The sequence below is a fragment of the Diadema antillarum genome, unplaced genomic scaffold (assembly GCF_040938485.1).
Source record: "Diadema antillarum isolate AM-2024a unplaced genomic scaffold, OU_Dant_1.0 scf00000180, whole genome shotgun sequence".
Taxonomy (NCBI): domain Eukaryota; kingdom Metazoa; phylum Echinodermata; class Echinoidea; order Diadematoida; family Diadematidae; genus Diadema; species Diadema antillarum.
Window position 1 is genome coordinate 1,340,032 of NW_027271069.1, and position 21,224 is coordinate 1,361,255.

Genomic DNA, 21,224 nt, shown 5'->3' on the forward strand with positions numbered 1-21,224 from the left:
ACATTCAGGTGTGGTCCTACCAATTCTTAAATTTGTGCAGTATACCCTCTATGCTCCTCTCATCTTTACAATTCCTCATTTTCTGGCTTCATGTAACTGTTTGATATGTTATCTACAAGTAAAATCTTGTTACCTTTCACATCTTTCTGGTCTTGTGCTAAAGTCTGTCCTATTTTTCATTCTCAGTATTTCTATTTCTCTCTCTTCTTTCTGTCTCCTCCCTTCCCCCTCTCTCCCCCCATCTATTTCTTTCCTTCAGCTCATCCTAGCTGCACCACGGCCGACCGACGTCAGGTAATTGTCCCAGATAGCGAGCACGCCAGGAAAACTGGCACAATCGTCCGTTTCAGATGCGGGTGAATGTAGGTCGGTGTCATTGGCATTATTGGTGGTTTGCCGGTATATAGGTCAGCAGTGTCCAATGTCGGTATAGGGGGCTGTTTTTGGAGGAGGGCGCGAGTATGAGACTCGTGCGACGACATTCCGTTGTACGCGTCCAATATCTGATCTATAAGCGTATGTGAGGCTACGTGTACTTGTGCGCTGTCTTGTCATATACAGACACACACAGACAGATATAGTGTGGTGGTATAAAGCAGCCGATCTGTAGGCAATATATTTATGGGTGTAGTAATGATAATATGTTTACATTTATCATAAAGAGAAAGTTTAGGACAAGTACCTGAGCACAAAGAGGTTTTGTAAATAAGGGCTTGCCCTGTTAGTGAAGAAACATGAAAGTTCAACCTTTCTTCAGAAGATACAAAAATTCCAGATATTCAAGATGCAGTCATGTTAACCAAGATCCAAGTCATGGTGCATTGCGGCTTTCTACATTTGCCATACAACATTGCAGTATCAGCTGGTGTTTTATTGCAAGATATGGATGAGACATGTGTAGATGTAGATCTGATTGAGGTAAGTACATTCCTGGGGTGGAAGGTAACTCCTGGGAATGCATTTACATCTATGATACCACTGGATGTGCTTTAGTATCATGGGCACAACTTGGACAAGGCATTTGCCTATTATAAGCCTGTGTTTATAGCTCTCTGTTGATATTTTGTGTTTGTCTGTCCTAACAGCAAAATACAAACACCAGAGGTGGAAATCGTAATCCAAAGATGGGGATAAGGTTTCCCATGAAAGTGGGTCTGGTTTATCCGTAGGTCACATGACTGAACCTCTTGTAGTTCCAGTGTATTTGCTGGCCCTGGTTTTTCATCAGTCTTCGTGATGTACCAGCATACACAACATTAGCCTTTTGTCAAGGCCCTCTCGCTGTATGGTGAAGAGAGCCCAGCTGAGTGGGGTAGTGCGAGGGCCTTTTGAGATCTGCTTGGCATCCGTTGTTATCCCTTGGAATTACCGACTTTTGCTCCCCGATTTCGGGAGCAAAAGTCGACCAATCAGGTGTCTGTCTGCCCGAGCCCGATTTACATACGGCAAAATGCTTGCCACAGACCCCCATGGGTGGTCAGTGATGCATGCGAACAGGTATGACAACACCAAGACCGAGGATGTGGGGAGCGCGCCATTCCATTGGTTGACCGGAACCCATTAAAATGAATATTCAGTAGGGTTCATGTGTCATGAATAAAAATGTGCGAAGCAGATCTCAAAAGGCCTTCGTGCTGCCGCGCTTGCCCGTTACAGTAAGAGTGCCTTGACAAAAGGCTAACACAACATAGAAGCCTCCCCCCAGTTTGGGAGGGTTCACAGTTTGACATACTTCAGCAGAAGGGTCGTGTGCACTTGGCCAGGGTGATACTATTGTTCCCTGTCTCTCTCCTCTCTCACACCTCCCTTCTCTCCCTCTCTTTCCTTTAGGAGTCCTGCTATGTAAGGACATTAATAAGTCTGTAAACACGTAGCCGTGGTTTGCAGTCTCCTTTTTTGCAGATAAGTTTTTTATGCCACCAAAACAAACTTAACATAAAAGTGGATTATCTTTATTTTGTTGATGTTTATTATCATATTGCAAGTAGTAAATCATTGTTTCAGTCTTCAACAGTGCCATCAACCTTTATCAGCAGCCATATTGCTTTGCGCCATTCCTGATTTTGACTACATGTGACCATTGTTCCACCTAAGCATCGATCCTCTTGTTGGGGGTAGAGATGTTTATCTTTTGATGTTTTCTGAACTGATGAACTTGAGGAAAACCTTGCATTTATCAGTATAGGATTGTCGTGTTATGAACCAGTCAGTGTAAGTTCCTTATCCCAAAGCACAGACTTACACAGCCTCCTTTTGGGTGGGGCCAGCTGTGGAGCTAAGATATCGGGGGTGGGGGGGTGTTTCATAAAGCTGTTCTTAAAGTTACGAACAACTTAAGAACAGCTGGTGATCAGTTCTTGTGGGAAATTCTGATAACTATAGCACATCAGAATGTGTTCCAGTCGTTCTTAAGTCGTTCGTTACTTTAAGAACAGCTTTATGAAACACCCCCAGTGCTGGTAACAGCAGGGAGGTGAGACGTCTCACCTCCCTGGTAACAGGTGTTTACTCCTAGCCTGCAACATGGGTTACAGGAGTATGGGATAGATAATGACAAGATCTTAGTTACCCTGAATGTTTTGTTAATGTAAGCTTCTACATCAACCACAGAGTGAAAAGTGTTCTGATATATCTTTGGATGAACTCCTATGCCACATTATCCCTAGGCAGCTAACTTTTGTGGCACACCCCTAAAACCTATATAGAGTCTTTTGAGCATTGTACCTGAATGTTCTGATACTGTGCATCAAATTGGACAATTGATATCAATCATGAAGCTCCGTGGCATACTATTTCATGAAATAATATAACAATCTTTCCTATTGGCACAAAGAGGGCTGGTATTGCTTGGAATGAAACACTCCTGTAAAGCTCGTCAGCATTATAATGTGATATTGATGAAGGAATGTGTCAGAAGACACGGCAGTTTTAGGGCAGATGTATTTGAAGTTTATATTGGAAGTTTTATCACTCCTGCAACATCCTTTAAGTGCATTTCTATGGCATGCTATAAATCGTCCATCTCCTTTGGATTCAGTGAAAACTACCGCTCTGCAACTTGTGCATGACGACATTAGAATTACATTTGTGAAGAGGTTCGCTACTGTACAATTAATGTAAGATGGTAAAGTAGAGCAGCCTGAGGCATTAATGCCCTGTTGGTCAGTGACCCCTGTCAGGGTTGGCAAGGTGCTTAAACAGTGTTTGTGGTTATCTACATATATCGACTAGACAAGATTGTTGGTACAATGTGCAAGGGAAGCGCACCATTAGGAGGTGGCTAATTAGATTATGGGCATTAATTCCAAGTGGTAACATGGAGAATACACCTGGCCAAAGCTACTTGAAATTTGTCTTCCTCTTCAGTGAATATTCTCGATTGTTGTTGTTCTTTTTCAAGTGGCAGATAAGTCTTTTGTTTAGTGAATGTACCAAGTATTTTGTGTAGTCCTTGCAACATGCCCTTGTTATAAGAAAGTTTCTATCTTTTGAATGAAAAGGTGTGTTGTTATTAGTAATCAGGCACTGTGCAGGATCGGAGTGACATAACATGAAAAATAAATAGCAAGACCAAAAGAAGACTGTCCTGCATGGACATACTGTACTGTGTACATATCCAACCACTGCACCTCAAAATTCTCTGATGATATGGGTTACAAATTTGTAAATCATTTACAAAAGGGGTAAATAAGGTAGCTCAACATTCAGTTGTTGAAAGATTTTTTGCTAGGAAGTTTTCATTGATTGTTTGTAATACACAATGTCTGTACCTATATTTTCATCATAAAAGTTTAGATATTATTTTTAAATCATTAATTTCCAGACAGTGAAAAACTATGATAACAGAATGTTGATATCAAACAATTATTGATCAGTTTTGATGTTGCCATATGACAAAATAAACATTTAAAATCAATTTCATTACAGGTAGGACCAATTAATGCAGGTAACTAATTAACCACAATTTTCTTCAAATTGAGGATTCTTTCTGTAAATATTATTTACTTGTCATTCTTGGTTACCACAAATATATCTGCTCCCATGTCATATGTTGTTTTTTTTTCTCTCTCTCTCAATCTATCTCTCTCTTTCTATCGATCTATCTCTCTCTCTCTGTCCATCTGTATCTTTCTGTCTGTCTGTCAGTCTGTCTCTCTTGCTTGCTATATCTGTGTGCTCATCATGCATTCCCCCAGACTCTTACTAGTTTGAGAGGATTTAGCAATAATGGCAAGAGTTGCCCACAGGCTTTGAAAAATTCTCATCCAGACTAAATGCCCTGGCATACAGTAGGCAGTTAGCCTTATTATACAGCCCCTGGCCGCATGAAGGAAGACAAGTTTCCATCAGTTAAGAATGAAATACAGTGTGGTTAATAGGAGGAGGAACACCCACTTAATTATCTGACATTTCCTTCCCAATCCCATCTCTCACTTAGTGGCGTGACCAACAGACAAAGCCTGCCTGCTGAGTTTGAGTCGTCATCTATGTGTCATTTACACACTCTTTTCAGAGAATGCTAGACTCTTCTACCCAGTCATTTGTCATTACCTTATTGTTTTTTCCCCCCATTAATGACGTGCATGCACACACATACAGATATATTATGTTTCCATGTATTTGGTTTTAGTCGAAACGGCTGGAGGAGAGACCCGTTCGGCGGTTTGCTTGGTTCTTGTCCAGTGTCATTGGAAAGTGGGTCACTGCAAGCTGAAAGTTCAAGCTCGGTGCTGATCGCATCTGAATCCACCACCCTGGGGTCAGGCTGGGGAGGCATGAAAGACTCAGAGTGAGCAGGAAACGGAGGGAGAGAGAGGGGGAGAGAGAAAGAAAAGGGCGGGTCGGGGTTGAAGTGAGAAATGCTTTAGTACATGAGTATAGTGGCTCTGGGTTTCCCCAGTTATGTATACCATACAATCCACGTCCTTCTCATACAATTACAGACATCTATCAGCCAACCACAAAGTTATGACGTGTCTGACCTATTTATATTCTTCTCTGAGTTGTGTGTGTGTGTGTGAGTGTGTGTGTGTGTGTGTGTGTGTGTGTGTGTGTGTGTGTCCTTGTATGTGGGATACAGTTGCAATGGATTACAAAATCTCTCTCTTATGATAAAATTTTCATATTTGGCATTAGTCACAACTACCAGAAGTAGAAATACATGTAGAATATATGTGCGTATGGGTATGAAAATACAGCAACTCACAACATAGGCATATGGTGAAGGAGAGTAGTTGAGACCATTATTTAAAAACATTTTCCACAAAAAGAGTTTTTCTTATACATGTATATATGTTTACATATACATATACATACATTTATATATATATTCATTTATTTCTATGACTGCTGCTTTTCTCTGAGAAGAATTCATGATTTGTGTATTTATGGACCTATGCTTACAGTAGCCACAAATAATATTGTGGTCTGAATTGATATTGTGATAGATAGAGAAGATGGAAAATAGGATTACATTGGCTCATTGTTAATATTGAGTCAGAAAAAGATGTTTCTCCTGACGGCAATTTCAGAATGGTGATCCACCCTTTTAAAAATGTCTAAGGAAATTTACAGTCTGGTTTGTCTTGTTTGATTTTTAGCTCGTGGAACTTCCTTGTAACATGGAATGGTATTCTCCACTCTGTTTCTTGATTTAGCCAGCAGAGGCAGTACAAATGCTGACGTTCTTGTGCTTGAGAATATACTCGATGTCTCTTCCCCGACCCCCTGCGACCCTGTTTGAATCTGGGACGGGGGTGTGTGCATCATAATCATACTTGGCAGCCATGGACATGACTTGTACCCAGAGGAAATAATCTGTTGTCGTCCTTGTCGTTTCAACGTCCCTCCCCCCCCCCCCCGACTTCTGAATATGGCAGTGGGATGGTCCACTGCTTTATGATTGCTTCCCACAGCGACGCTTGCTCTCATTTCTGTCTTACTCTGCCTATAGGAGCAAGAGACAAATGTACAGAGGGGAAAGAGGAGGATTTGGGGGGGGGGGGGGAGGTGGAGGGAGAAAGGGATAATGAAGTGATCTAGAGGGCTTTTTACACTTGCAAATTTTTGCTTAGCCCCGGACCAACGGTGGGGCTAAGGGGGGGCCTTAGCCCCACCGTTGGTACGGGACTATCCTTAGCCCACTTTCTGTTTACACTCGTTTTTGCCAAAGTGGGCTAGCCCCACCAATAGTACGGTACTATCTGGCCCTGCAAAATAGCAGGGGTTAGCACCGCAATTGCGGTGCCAAGCAAGTGAGTGTAAACAGAACGAAAAAATAATCCCGGGCTAAGCGACGGAGACGAAGTCCGACCCTCACTGACCAATCAGAAACGAGGTAATCAAGTGCTGCCGGTGCGTGCGTGTACGTGTACAGTACACAGCGTAATTATGAATATTCATGTGGTTTGGAAAGTCCGGGGCTAAGAAATACGAGTGTAAAAAGGTCAGTTTTCTCCTTAGCCCCGGACAAGAGATAGTACGGGACTAATTGGCGAGTGTAAAAAGCTGAAAAAATTGGTACGGGACTAACGATAGTCCTGGGTCAGAGAAAGTCCAGGGGTTAAGAAACACAAGTGTAAAAAGCCCTTTAGGGTAATCTTCCCCCAAAGAAAATATCGTCCATCAGTCTTAGCCGGAACAGAAAGGCAACAGATCTCTCATTATATATGAGTTATGATATGAGAAAAAACATTTGTGTGAAAGTCAGTAGGCTTTTTGAATGGTTTATAAAGACAGACTGAAGGGTTGTTGTGTTGTGTTCGGCCATTCCCCTGCTGTCACTTTAATGTGCAGTACATACATTGCACTACGGTAATGTATGTAATGTCATCATTTCTCCAAGATGCTACTCAAGCGTGTTTGTGATCCCCACTAATCGCTTCTTCCTCATTCCCTAATTAAGACGTGAAATGAATTCCTTCATGCAAACTGAAGCATGGGGAGTCATGACATATACATGACATGCAAGCAAGAGAAAGAAAAAGTGATGCATTAGTCTTCTTCTCCCTGACTGAAACCAGGCCATGTCTGAACAAAAACAAAAACACAACAAAACAACAAAACAGTAGAGGCATTCACATTTACACTGACATATCTTGGTATTTCACGCAGTAATTTGTTATGTGAATGAAAATACTCCACAAAATACCTAGCAAAATACCATGGTATTTAGGGAAATTCAAGCTTTGCTTAGAATACTCATGTTAGATTTAACTTTAAGGCCCAAACCAGGCCATGTCAGAATTAGAAAACAACAACAAACAGTAGGTTCCCTCACATTTACAGTGAAATATCATATTACAGGCAGTAATTTGTTATGTGAATGCAAATACTCCACAAAATATGTCACAAAATACCATCATATTTATGGTGGTAATTGAAACTTTGTTCAAAATACTCGTGTTAGATTTCAGTGTGAATTGTGTCACAAAATACAATGTAGCACCAATCATATGTACGTGTGTATTCTTAATAACCTGACACACTTACAATGTACTGTCTTCTGCCTGTAGGGTAAGAACTTGTTATTTCCATACACAGTGCTTACCTTGGAGAGATGTACTTTTGAGCCTGAAATACCATGGTATTTGTGACGATGAGAATGATATGAGGTGAATAACCGTGGTATCTATTACTGTGGCATTTTGCCAGTTAGAATGATGCCAACAAATTACAGTGGTATTTTAGTACCACAGTAACTCAAATGTGAATACTGATTCTGATGCTTCCCTTGAGAATCATTTTTTTTTCATTTTTTTTAATTTTTTTATTATATGTTTTATTTCAAAATCACATAAAATCACAATATTTATAAATAATCATCAATCAGCAAAAACTCACTCCTGGATCATGGATGTGATGTCAGGAATGAGTTGAATTACTGAGTGAATATCCAAGTGAAGTATGTGAAGCATAGGAACCTGATATTTTTCAACACTACTCAAGCTGCGAAGAAATGGCATCTAATCTGATGATGTGGTTTCAATCTAGGCCATCTACACTCGTCTCTTATTACAGACTTAACGAAAGGGTGTGTACAGTTCTGGTTGAGGTGAGGATTTAGCTTTTAACGTTTTGTGAGATATTCAGAAACCACTCTATGAGATGTCAAAGAGCATGCAATTCTAAGGAGTATCAAAATTTTATTTGATGAAAATCGGTTTTGAAATGACTGAAAAATCCAAAAACAAGGTGAAACAAAGAGATCCTAATAATAGTTGTGGCCTGTCGCCTTTTATTATTTTCACTTTTTTTTTGATATCTCAGCCATTTGAAAACCAATTTTCATCAAATAAACGTTGAATCCTTCTTAAAATTACATGCTCTTTCATATTTCAAAAGAGGTTTCTCATTATCTCACTTAGGAATGTTCAAAACATGAATCCCCACCTCAACCAGTACTGTACAGACCCTTTGATGTCAAGTTTATAGAGACCTAGTCTGACCAGAGGTCACCAAAGCAGGAAGTATATTATGCAGATGAATTATCTCATTCAACCTTTGAGCATATTTGTGAATATGTGAGTTTGTCCAATCTTGAGAGTGGTGGAGACCATTACCTGAGAATTATTTCATGCTGTGTGAAATGTGTTCTGTAGTTTCTACTGATTATTGCCACAATCCCCAAAATTCCAAACTTTAAAATGGATGAAACAGCGATTGCTGCATTAAATTGAAATTGAATTCTCATTTCTTGTAGGCTGAAATGCCCCCAGGTCCCTGTGTTTGCTCCCCTCCACATCACACGGTTTTCTCCTGTCTCCTGTTTCTCTCCCCTATGAGATGGAAACTGCCCCTCTCCCCACCCCCTCCTCCTTCTTCCCTGTTGGGCTTTTTTTAAGGTATTGTAGGTACTGGTGTTGACTGTGACCTGACCTAGATTAGCTCAAGGCTGCTGTTGACATCAGTGGCTTAGTCTCTATTCACAGACCCTGCACTTGTCAGCTATCCCTATCGCTACCAATGTCCTGCACTGTGCAGTTTTGAATTTTGAATTTAAGCTATCTATCTCTCTCTCTCTCTTTTTGCGGATCATTTTCTTCCCTGCTTATGATGCCATTTAAACACAACGTAATATGTTTATGCATCATCTCTGCTAAGCATTCTCATAGGTCTTTTTTTTTTTTTGATAATGATGAGTAGGCTTATTGATGTTGTTTAAAAATAATTAAGATAGGTACAAGCATTCTTTTTCTGATGCATCATGAATATTAGACTAACACATTCATTAATCATATTATGGGCACTCACTTTCTTTTTTGTAGTTATGCATGAGGTTGCACACTGCGCTCGGCCTGTGTTTGTAAAACTTGATTCGGTACAGAGTAGATTGGCCTTCATGTTTTATGTCCGTGCACTAAGTGTTGAAATAAATCATTTAGAGTGTTAATTAAAGCCTTGTGCAGATGAAATGACGAAGGACAGGAACAGATATGATCCTTGATCCATGCATGTGTAAACATGTGAGATGCGTATTCTCCACGTGACTGCCTGCCCAGTGAGCATGTCTGTATATATGTATGTCTGTGTGCACGTGAGGAAATACAGTAAATGTTTGTCTGTCAGTAACAATGCAAGGCACACGGAGCCTTGGTGAAGAAGCGTTTGTGTTTGTATGTGCGTATGTTCGTGTGTGTGTGTTTGTGTGTGTGTGTGTGTGTGTGTGTGTGTGTGTGTGTGTGTGTGTGTGTGTGTGTGTGTGTGTGTGTGTGTGTGTGTGTGTGCGTAAGGTCGTCTAGAAGCCATGAGTGAGTCAGTAAACTCTGTGGATTAGATACAGTGGATTCATATCAAGCATTCATTCATACCATAACTCTCACAAATGGCTAAGCACCGATGTGGGGGTGATGGTCTCGGGCTCATTTATGGAATGATAAAGTAATTAAGCCAAAGTAGTCTATAGACATTAAGAATATCATGTTGCCTTCATCCGCTGCAACTTATGTATACACAGCTAGTATTGATTTATTGCCTCAAAGGGGCACATTAAATAACATATGCATTTTGCTCAGCCTATAAGCACAAATATGAAAGAATGAAAGTGATTTGCTTTACAATACAAAACTGTGGTACCACCTGCCCTTTGCATCCATCTTAACCCATTGAGGATGGACTTATTTTGCTATAACATGCATTTCCCATAGGCACCTGCCTGAATATTCTTGAGACTTGTCTTCAACATGGTTAAAACTAATGATTGATGGTTCTGTGTAATGAAAAATATTTTATGATATGATGGGCCCAAAGCTATGAAAACTACCAGAAGTGCATGCATTGTGTAAATGTATGGTCACATGAAAACAATACAAACAAAAACAAAACTATTAAAGAGATCTACAGATATATTATGAAAAGAAAAGCTCAGAAGTTGATCTTTCATTGAATATTTCCTCCCTACTTCTGATTGAAATAAACCAGTGACATGTGGTCAATTGTCAAGCAAATTTATTATGTTTTTTGAAGGTATTTCGTTATTATTGAAAATAATGCCAGTTCCCATTTGGAATATGATAGGTCTTTAATTCACCCACGCTAATCTCTTTGATTTGATTGAACTCTTGTGTTAAGATCACTGCTTCATCATATCCAAGGTATATACAAATACATCCTACCCAATCCACATTGATTCTTTGAATCAAGAATACAGAAGTCCCTGTTTTGACTGCCCTACATATTCCCTATGATTTTTCCTGATATATGTCATGTCCATGTAATGATTTGAATATCACTTTTCTTTTTCTTTCTTGTATTTTTATACAGCAATTGTCATCATGATGTCCATCGCAACCAATGGCTATGCTGTCCTATGTCGGGTGTGTGGCGACAAGGCGTCAGGTTTTCATTACGGAGTTCACGCTTGTGAAGGCTGCAAGGTAATCACATTGATTAGACCATCTAATCTCAAGGCCACGACATGAGTCAAGTATTTTTTTTTCTTTAATTTGTGTGACTTTCAGAGAAATGGTCCAAAAACATCAATTCTGTGTTGAGACAACCTTATACACATTGTAATCCTAGCTGCATTGGGGGGGGGGGGGGGGGCTAATATTTACCCATGTTACAACCATTAGTTCATGACATTTGTATGTGTGCATCACAACTTAATGAGCTGTAAAGATTCTTATTCTTATACTGTATACTTTGCATTTTTGGATATGAAATGAAATGGAAATGTATTATTTCATGATGACTGGTTATTACATCTCTTGACTCTTGTGCAAGTGGCATAATACAAATGACCTCTGCTTCTACATTTGATATTAAGATAGCCACAATGAATATTATACTTAAAAGCAGTTCTTATTACAGCCACAAATTTACCTATTTGATTTAAATAGTTTGCTTTGCTCCAAATCTGGTTCCAGGGCTTTTTCAGACGCAGCATTCAGCACAATGTCAAGTATCGTGTCTGCAGCAAGGGCGACGAGTGTCTGATCATGAGGATAAACCGAAACCGCTGCCAGTACTGTCGCCTGAAGAAGTGCCTTGCCGTGGGCATGTCCAAAGATGGTAGGAGAGCTTAGTGTTTGTTCATGGGGTGTTTCCCAAATATTAATTTTCTCATCAATTTGAATGTGTGCTGAATGACAAGGATTAAGCCAATGAATATATACATGAAGTGTGTGTTTTAAAGGCATTATGTAGAACCAACACATCTAAAGCTTTTACACTTACTAGCTGTTATAGGTAAAAATCAGGTCTGTAGTATTTTTTTTTTCTCCTGCAGAATTGTAAGAATATTTCTAATGAAATGTTTGGGCTACCTTGTCAGTAATATGACTTGGCTTTCAGGATTTTTTTGTGTCTTTGTTTGAATTACTTTGATCAGTACAATGTGAGTATTTTTGACAATGCAGTGATTCATTAGGGCACATATCAGTCATAATATTACGTACATGTACCAGTATATAACTGGACGTAGGAAGAACAAATACAGTGTAACATAATTATCAGAAATGATACACAGTCATTTTTTTGATGTAGCAAACAGTTGAATGGACTTAAAGAACAGGAAACAAGGAATTCTATATGTTTTCTTCTTCCCAGCTGTACGGCTTGGCAGATGCCCAAAAAAGTGCAAGCCCCAGGGCCTGCTCATGCCTTCCCCGCCCCGCTCCCCTGCCGGAGGAGAGGGGGAAGCCAGTAACTTGGAGGAGTCCCAAATGAAGATCGAGCAGCTCATCCTGAGCATACATGAAGCTCAGAAGAAGACACTGTGGGACTGGGGCATCCTTCAATGCAGGAGTTACAACCTCCTCTCTCAGGTACGCCAAAGCTTCCCCCAACAGTCCCATATACTCGTTCTTGTGCGATCTCTTAATAGCATCATCGACAATGTTTTATCTAGACATCCAAATCTATTATGTGATGCCAGATGTCTGTTGTTCGGATTTGAATCCTGAAGTATTACATTAAGCTAGACATGCATGACTTCTGCTGGTCAAAAGGTCAAATACACACTTCTGCAGGTGGTAAAAACAACAGTGAAGACAATTAGATTTCTATGGGGCTAAAGATGGCCTCACAGATTATAAACATAGACATAAATTACATAATCATTTCTTCTTTTTTTTTTGGAGGGGGGGGGGGGGGGGGCAGTAAAATTTCTTATGTTGAGGAAATGTGTCAGTAATTATAGCATTCACCTGGTGTTACACTACTGATGGAGTCACTATGTCTAGCATTTTGCTTCCTGTGCTTAAATTTTCATTTCAGCCTACAGTTAAGTGCTTTCACATTTTCTCTGTAGCAAATAGAATTTATCCTTCAAAAGAGAAAGTTATTTTGAAAGAGGGCATTGAAACTAAAGCAGCAGATTAATTTATATTGGGACTGAATCTAGGAAATGAGAGAATTGCCATAATTTTAATGACTTTACATCATCTCATGTATAGTGTCACACCAACTTAATCATGTGACATCTAATAATATTTCTTGTTGCCATGCACTTGATTTTACTTTTTTCCAGTGTATGTGAAAGTATTGACACCCTCTTTCTGTGAAAAAGTATATGTGATCATATTCTCCAACATGTAGATATACATGTACTAGTATTCTAGGCACAGGCACTTGAACAATTATTTCCCCATGATGAAAGAAGTTATATTTTGTGCACTAGACAAACTTTCAGTAATTGCTTGCAGTGACATATGCAATGCTTTAGCATCTGCACTGGCATAGACCTCTATGCCATCTGATAGGACATCATATTTATTGACTGTTCTGCAGCTAAACAAGTGTCACAATGTTTGACTGATTTTGCTCCAGTTTTCATGTGTTTGGTTGGCTGTCATATTCATTTTGGGGTGGGGGGGGGGTGGGGTGGGAGAGAGACCCATACTTCAGTAAGCTCTGTGTGTGTGTGTGTGTGTGTGTGTGTGTGTGTGTGTGTGTGTGTGTGTTCGGCACCCAGCAGTGGCAGAGGCAACAAATGTTCTTTTCTAATTGGCCTTGACAAAAATGCCAGCAAGTACTTTCTGCTATAATAAAATGCCTCGATCAATCAAAACCATGAGTATTTGGGGGATATTTACTGGTAACTTGTTAAATGATAGTCTGTCTGTGTTGAGATAACCATTGCGAGCAGACATTCATCAACAGGAAGTAGGCCATATCATGCAGTTCAACGCTTTCATGATTTATGCTAGAGGGAGATATATAACCTGTTGTCTCTGTAATGTAGGTCAAAGTATGATCAATATAAAATGTTTTAATGCATGGATCGTGTGCCTCACAGTGCAAATTATATTGATTTGTTTTTCACAATAACAGTAAATATCTATTTAAGTGTACTGGAATAGTGGAGTATTGGATAATTTGGTCCTCCCAGAGAATAGGAGTGACATGCATATGCTGTACTGCAGATTCAGATGCTTCATGTCAATGATATTTTTTTTACTTTTGTCAGGTGTCTGATAATAACAACAACAATGGAGACAGCGCCATCACGACACGCTCCAAGATCATCAACAACCTCATCACCAACAACTTCACCGCCTCGATCACGCGCATCATCAGCTTCGCGAAGCTGGTGCCGGGATTCCTCGGCCTGGACAAGTCCGACCAGATAACGCTACTCAAGCAGGGCTCCCTGGAAATCCTCCTGGTGCGGCTCGCCCACTATCTCAACACCAAGGAGGAGGGCGCTAAGCTCATCGCCGGTTGCCAGGGGGCGTGTCAAATGCTGGAGGAGTGTGGACTGATAGCGCTGAAAGAGATCACACTGGACGTGGTGGACTTTGCCCAGAAGTTCAAGTCACTAGGAATTGTCACCAGCGAAGTTGGGCTTTTCACTGCCATTATTCTCCTTAGTGCAGGTAAATCATGATTTATATGTGCTGCTAAGTGTAACATTTTCAATTCTATCTGTCATGCTTTTATTATATCTCTCCCTCTTTCTCACCCTCTCTCTCTTTCTCTCTACCAGCCCCCTTTACACTCCGTGCAGCCATGCCCCCCCACCCCCATCATATTTCAATTCCTTTGCTTAGAAAACAAAGAGTTCTCTGTTATCCACAGACAATCCAATAGATGATGAATTTGATAATCCTGTCTTGACTATGTTGATCCTATATATAGTTTACTTCTTCATCTCCCTCACTTTCTCTATGTCTTCCACAAAGTTACTGTTGCACTTGTCTTCATAAGTTCATATCTTTTTTTTGGGGGGGGGGGGTATTTGGGGTTGGGAGAGATGTTGTTGGTTCTGTCTCTAGTTTTCTGTGTTTTGTCTATGCATGCATACTTTCTGCCTTCCCGCTTTATCAACTTGCTGCTCCGTTACCGTGGTGAACTCTTTGTCAGTTCGTTGACTGCCCACCTACACTCCTCTCACTCACTCACCTGATTGGTCGTCTGAGGACGGAGCAAGCGGGTGCATAGAAATGTCAGGGCTAGATTGGATGCTCGTCGGAGAAATGGTAGAAATTTGTTGCCAGAAATAGAGTCGATTTGATTTCAAAGGGATGTGAAGAGTGCGTCACCCTCTTTGAGTGGAAAAGTGAATCACGAAGAGGAAAGAAAATAGCGCAAGCTGCCGACTGTCTGGGCCTGTTAAAAGCTGTAGTCCCTAACCCCTCCCCCCTCCCCCACCACCATACCAATGATCTTTGCCAAATGCCCTTGTGTTTCCACATGTTTTTCCAAATAAAGAAACAGCCTGATAGATTTTGAGAAATTCTCTCTTTAAGGCTAGTGAAGGTAATATCAGGTCAAAAAAGGACCTTATGTTTCTTCATCCCTTGTGCAAAATGAAAGAACCTGGAAAATTTCATGCTGTCTGTAGCTTATCATCATCACAATATTCATCATGATACAATCAGATCTATTATTTTGATTTACTTCTGTTTGTTTCCTACAATTCCTAGAATGCCAATTAAGTGATGCCCTTCTCAATCCTCAGACCCCGAGATTTTGCAGTGCAAGGTTAACTTTCAGGGGGGGGGGGGGGGGGTCTAGATTGATAGACTAGTGGGATGCCTTCAGCTAGTGCTGTCATTATGAAGGTAGTGGGCTACTAGTATTGATCCTCCCTGTACTAACCAGCACTGAGATGAGGGTTTGTAGGAGGGCTTAATAGTCTACAGCACTAAACCCTACAGTTTTCTTTGGGAGAGAGAGAGAGAGAGAGAGAGAGAGAGCTCAGCTCTGCAATAATAACTGATACCTGCACTTTGTTATATACGTCCACACACAAACAAGCACACTCTCACACACAGACACACACACTCTCTCTCTTTCATTCTTTCTCTTTCTCTTACAAATATCAAATACAATACAGCTGTGACAGGACTTTAATGTTTCCCATGTGGTGATCATGTGACATCAGAAATGACAAAAATGCAGTATATCCAGGAATTCAGTAGTAAACATTACAGTTAAAAACAAAATATAAAAACATGACCCCAAAGTTGGGTTGAAAAAGATATGGGAAAGAGTAGATTATCTTATGAGAAAGACTGCATAGGGGATTGTGTATCAAAACAGCTCTTGAACTACAGTAGTAATGTAGGTCAGTGGGTTCACATCTTGGTCACCATGGTACTGAGAGTGCTGGAGTGGTGCCCTGATGGTATTTGAGGAGGAAACCCAGGGTGTTCAACCATATCCATTGTTAATCAGAAGAAGCCTCTTGAAACGGGGGTCACGAAGAAGTGGGGCAGAAGAAAAATTGTTTAAAAGCAGGCACTGCTTGTCTGCATTTAGAGCATTGCCAGGGTTTAAGACTTGAAATGCCCTTTCTTGAGTTTAAGTGACAAGTTGTCATATTAGATATAAAGTAGAATTACTATTCCTTGTCCAACAAGGTACATTGCTAGAGTGTATGCGAGAGAAGATATATTACCTTGGAAGAGAATTTGAGAGATCCTTGAACTGATCGAATTCAAAGGGAAATTCGTGGAGTGTCTTCTGTTACTGAATCGGCAGGTAGAATTGAGTCTGAAATATCAGAATGCTTTCTTCCAAATTGAGTAAATTGCAATTTTCTCTTCCAGCATGTGGTTCAATGTAGAAAATGCAAGTGCAAAGAGGGGAAAAAGAAGTTGCCCCAGAAAACATGAAGCCTCACATTAAAAACACATTCTAGTTTACTCAGCCCAGAGAGGAATCCATCCGGTGGCCTAGATCGTGTGCCAAACGCCCTGACGTGTATCTAGGATACGCAGAAAGAGCCCCCCGAAAAGTCGGTCAAGGAATCTGGTGATGTGTTTTTGTCATGCTCCTAACATCTAATTGGCTGCGCAGATGTACTGTCTGTGGGCACGGGACGTCTATTTCTGTCTCAGCCTGGATGCTGGGCAAGAATGCTCAGGAGGAGCGGATAAGGGAGGCATGAGGGACCGCTTTAGACATGGACATAGAAAAGAAATATGAGAGGGAAGAGATGTGTAAGGAAACAAAAGAAAATGAGGGTAAATTGGTTTGCGTGAGAAAAAGATGGGTTATGTTGGGTTTAATGATGTGCGCAGACAAATATTGTATGAAGTACGGACAAAAGCAAGGTATCAAGGGAACACAGTCTCTGTAAACAGGTTGGTACAGGGTAGGAAAGCTACAATTGGGACGCTGGCATGAGAAGAGAAATGCAATGAAGAGGAGAGAGTTAGCTGAGGGGAGGAAAAAACAAGGATGACAAAATGGAATTTTTAACAGATTGAAACAATACAAGGAGGATAAATTCATAAATAAGGGGAGAGATGTTATAATAAAGGCAAATTTTTAAAGATAAGAAAGTGGAATTCATGATTTAATGACAGATAGATGTTTTGTAAGCATGTGAAGAGTAAGATTGAATAAATGCTTGTTCCTCTATGTATTTTTGTAACATTTTCACATTTCATTATAATGCAGCACATTTTTTTTTTTCTTTGTCAATGGCCCTTGGAAAAGACTTTGTTAAAACAAAAATTTTGTTATAACCACGTTTGTTATAAGCCAATTTCAATGATAATTTTGGGACCTGAATTTTTACTTTGTTATAACAAAATTTAATCATAACCGTGTTTGTTAATGGAAATGCACTGTATATTCATATTTGCGTACATGACAAGCTTTCCAAAGGAGAATGTGCCTGCTTATTCCTAATGTCTTTGCGTGCTTTCACAGTATTGTGGTTCATGATACTCCATGACATTAAGAATTGAAAAAAAAACAGAAGAAGATAAGTACAGGATGAAACAGAAAGAGCAAGTGAGTGAGAGAGGAGGGGGGGGGGGGGGGGTTAGTAAGAGGGAGACGGATGGGAAAGGAAGAGGGGATAGGGGAGATGGAGCTACGTAAGGGAATTTGTCAATAAATCCTGAGCATGACATCACAACTCATTCAAGGGTCAGAGTGAGAAGTTCTCTTTGCTGAACCAGCAGTGAGAAAGTATGTCAAGGGCTGGCTGGGAGTGCTGGAGAAGCTTGGGGTACTGTTTACGGATGTGAGGTCTGCGGTAAATGTATCCATCCATTGGGGCGGCTCATTTCCTCCTGAGGGGATATCACATTTAGTGTACATCGCTGCATGCCCCTAATGATGTGCTACTGGCTATTCCTCTTCATGAGACACTAGTTCTTGTTTAGTAGAGAATATGCCTTCCAATAACATTTAGCTCCTGCCTTCATTGCCTGTGGCATTGTGGTACTCTGTATGATGCACTGGAAGGCAGCCAGCGAAAAACATAGACAAAAATAAAAACAAAGCAAAACCAAAAGAAAAACAAGAGAGCAAAATCAGAAAGAAAAATAGCCACCACCAATCAAACACAAACACAAACACAAAGCAAACAAATAAAAAGAACACAACTACAACAAGAACAAAACAAACACTGGCCTTTGCTTTAAACAGCTCTTGACATTTGCTTGTGCTTACGATGTATATCTGTAGGAAAATTTCATTCATTCTTCTATATGATTATGCAAAGATCTTTCATGTTTCTTAATTTGTAACAAAATACATGGTGTTTCATTTTCTTTGAAATAGAGCACACTGTTCTGCAGGGCTGTGTGTGGTGTGGTTTGAAAAAATGAAATGGTCTTATTCATATTGATTGATATATTGCCAATCATGGAGAGGTTCTCTAAAGGTTGGTTGCATATTTCACCATATTTTCCTTTGAAACTGTTTTAATTGTTAGCATGCATGATTTTCAGCAATCAAGGAAATTTTGTTTGATATGAATGATAACCAGATGCTTGCAAACAGTTTGATATCAGTGAGATATCAAATCATTATACATATAACATTAACGAGTACGTTCAGTAAAGAAAACAAAAATTTGTGTTGTAATCAGTATGCCATCTTTGTTTCTTGCCCTCCACCTTTTCTCTTGTCCAGACCGGCCAGGTCTCAAGTTCCCACAGCACATTGAGCCACTTCAGCTCCAGGTCATACAGGCACTACAGTCCCAGGTTCTTCACAACCACCCCAACGACCGCTCCGTGTTCCCCCGCCTCATGACTCGCCTCTCCGACGTCAGGCAGTTCAGCGTCATCAACTCGGACAAGATGCTCAACATCTTCGATGCTGGAAAATGAGGCAATCCAGGCTTTGGGAAACAATAGATCCACTTTACCCGGAACTGTGATAAACTGACACTGAATGTATATGTACATATGGTGAAAAAAAAAGATACCTTGGTCACACTCGGGACATGCAGTCATGGAGCGTTTTGGGCCATGATTTAATTTGGCGAGCAGAGTTTGGGAGCTGAGGGGTAATGAAACTGCCCCCCTACCTCCTTCCAATGGAAACTGGTCCTGCCTTCCCCATGTCCTTCATTGCAGCCGTCATTGCATTCCACATGCCAGGAGCAGTGAATTGTCAGTGCCTGTTCCCCCCCCCCTCCCAACGAGTGACCGTGCTTCGAACTAATAGTTGACTCCTGCTATGTTCCCATCATTATCATCTGGACCACAAGATCTGGCTTCACTCTCAAACGGGACCAGTGGCAGGCAGACATCTGTGGCTGGGGATTCAAAAGACTTTCATAATTTTTGCTCATCAACTCTCTTTTTTTTTCTTGTAGCATATGTGAGATTAGTGAGATGCAGAAAGTGTGTACTTACATGGATGTCTTTGTGTTGATGATGATATGTTTTCTTTAAAAAAAAGTGAAATTAATTCGTGGTGTGTGTATTATTCCAGGTAATATGCTTTATTTTTCATGTCCTAACATAAATATGGGAAAAAGCTGTTACAAAGAACTTAAGTGGGGTAAAAATGTATTGAGAAATGCAAACCTTAACCATCCTTTGATGTTTACAGCGCATTTTGTGACCATGAATATCAGCACTAAAGGATAACAAAGGAATATTGATAGGCATATTATATGAATCAGCTGATGTGGTTGGTTTCTAAATAAATTTGAACTTGATTTACGAAGACAAAGAACTTCTATAAAGCCAAATATTTCACATGTACTTGAGCCCAAAATTGCTTCATTTTCCTTTATTGCCTGTATTTTGGGCTTTGTGTGTATCGATAGTACCTTTATCAAATAGGCAGGCACATTTTGCACGAAGTGTACAGATATACGAATTCAAAATATAAGCATGCTTTTGTACATGTTAGTCAAATTTTGCTCTTACAACTGTCCTTGCATTCAAAGAAAACCCACTTAGTGCATTAAACATGTACATGGTGCATGATAAAAGTGCAGCTGGTTGGTGTATGTGAAAGAAAATGCAGTAATTGAGTGGATCTTGTTACATTTAATGAAATCAGGGGATGTTGCTGGTTTAGCTGCCTACTTTCCCTCGTATGCCAGATTTTCCACTTCATTTTTTCCAAAGTCCTTTACTGCTGAAGGCGACAAAGTACTTAATGTAGCAAAAACTGTTAGTAATACATAAAGAAAAGTTGTCATTCTATGCTGATAGATTCGGGATAATGATTGCTTGTGCAAACACAAACACACACAAACACACAAAAAAAAACAAACCACAGCAACACAAAAAACCAAAACAAAAAAGACCCACTGTGCTCTGTAAATTTGGCCCAGGCATCGAAACAGATGAGTATACCAAATGCCCTAACCGTCCACCACCTTTCTGCATTTGTGTGAGGCAAATTCAGGAAGATAAAACATTAGATTTGTGTTTTGTGTTTTTTGTTTTTCTGATACAAGTGCAAAATGTGTCAGTCCAACTCGTGCTGTGTATATATCTGAATATAGTGTAGATAGAAAGGATTGGACTAAGTTATAAAGATGGTTTGTACATAGCTCATGAGGTGTAGGCCCATAGGAGTGGTGATGAAGAATTGATAAACAATCTTCCACACCACTTTGCCAATTAAGTCAATGGGAAGAGATATATCGAATATTTTTGTAATTCTAAATTATTTTTGAATTCAGCTTGAATGCTCTTTGCAGAGCTCTTTAATAAGTGAAGTCACTCAGTTGAACAGAAATATAGATATTAAAGTAGACATTATATGATTTGTGTGTTTTGTTACAGTCGTCATTATCAGCTTGTGCCGGGCAGCTTAATAGAATATGCTAGATTTTTCTGAAAATTTTCTACTCATTTCGGTAGGACACTGTGTAGCTGTATTCTTCTAAAGTCCAGTGTCTTGAGTCATCGTGCAGTGTGTGGTATTCAAATGTAATGGGAGTATTAACAAGGGAGTGATCAAGTGACGTACTACATAATATAGTGGATGGACCAAACTAGCAAACAAGAAATCTCCTTGGTTATTGTTGGTAAAGATAAAGATTTGAAACAGTCCAACCCACA

General features: G+C 40.0%; 1 protein-coding gene across 1 annotated transcript in view; it reads left to right on the forward strand.

Moving 5' to 3' along the window:
- The window catches only part of LOC139723075 (nuclear hormone receptor E75-like), a 28,150-nt gene extending 8,361 nt beyond the window's left edge, over nucleotides 1-19,789 (forward strand). Inside the window, exons 2-6 of the mRNA XM_071634347.1 lie at nucleotides 10,762-10,874; nucleotides 11,367-11,511; nucleotides 12,049-12,266; nucleotides 13,910-14,318; nucleotides 18,823-19,789. Coding sequence (XP_071490448.1) covers nucleotides 10,773-10,874; nucleotides 11,367-11,511; nucleotides 12,049-12,266; nucleotides 13,910-14,318; nucleotides 18,823-19,022 — 1,074 coding nt within the window. The 5' untranslated portion in view covers nucleotides 10,762-10,772 and the 3' untranslated portion in view covers nucleotides 19,023-19,789. The remainder of the gene's footprint in view (nucleotides 1-10,761; nucleotides 10,875-11,366; nucleotides 11,512-12,048; nucleotides 12,267-13,909; nucleotides 14,319-18,822) is intronic.
- The last annotated feature ends 1,435 nt before the right edge of the window (nucleotides 19,790-21,224 follow it).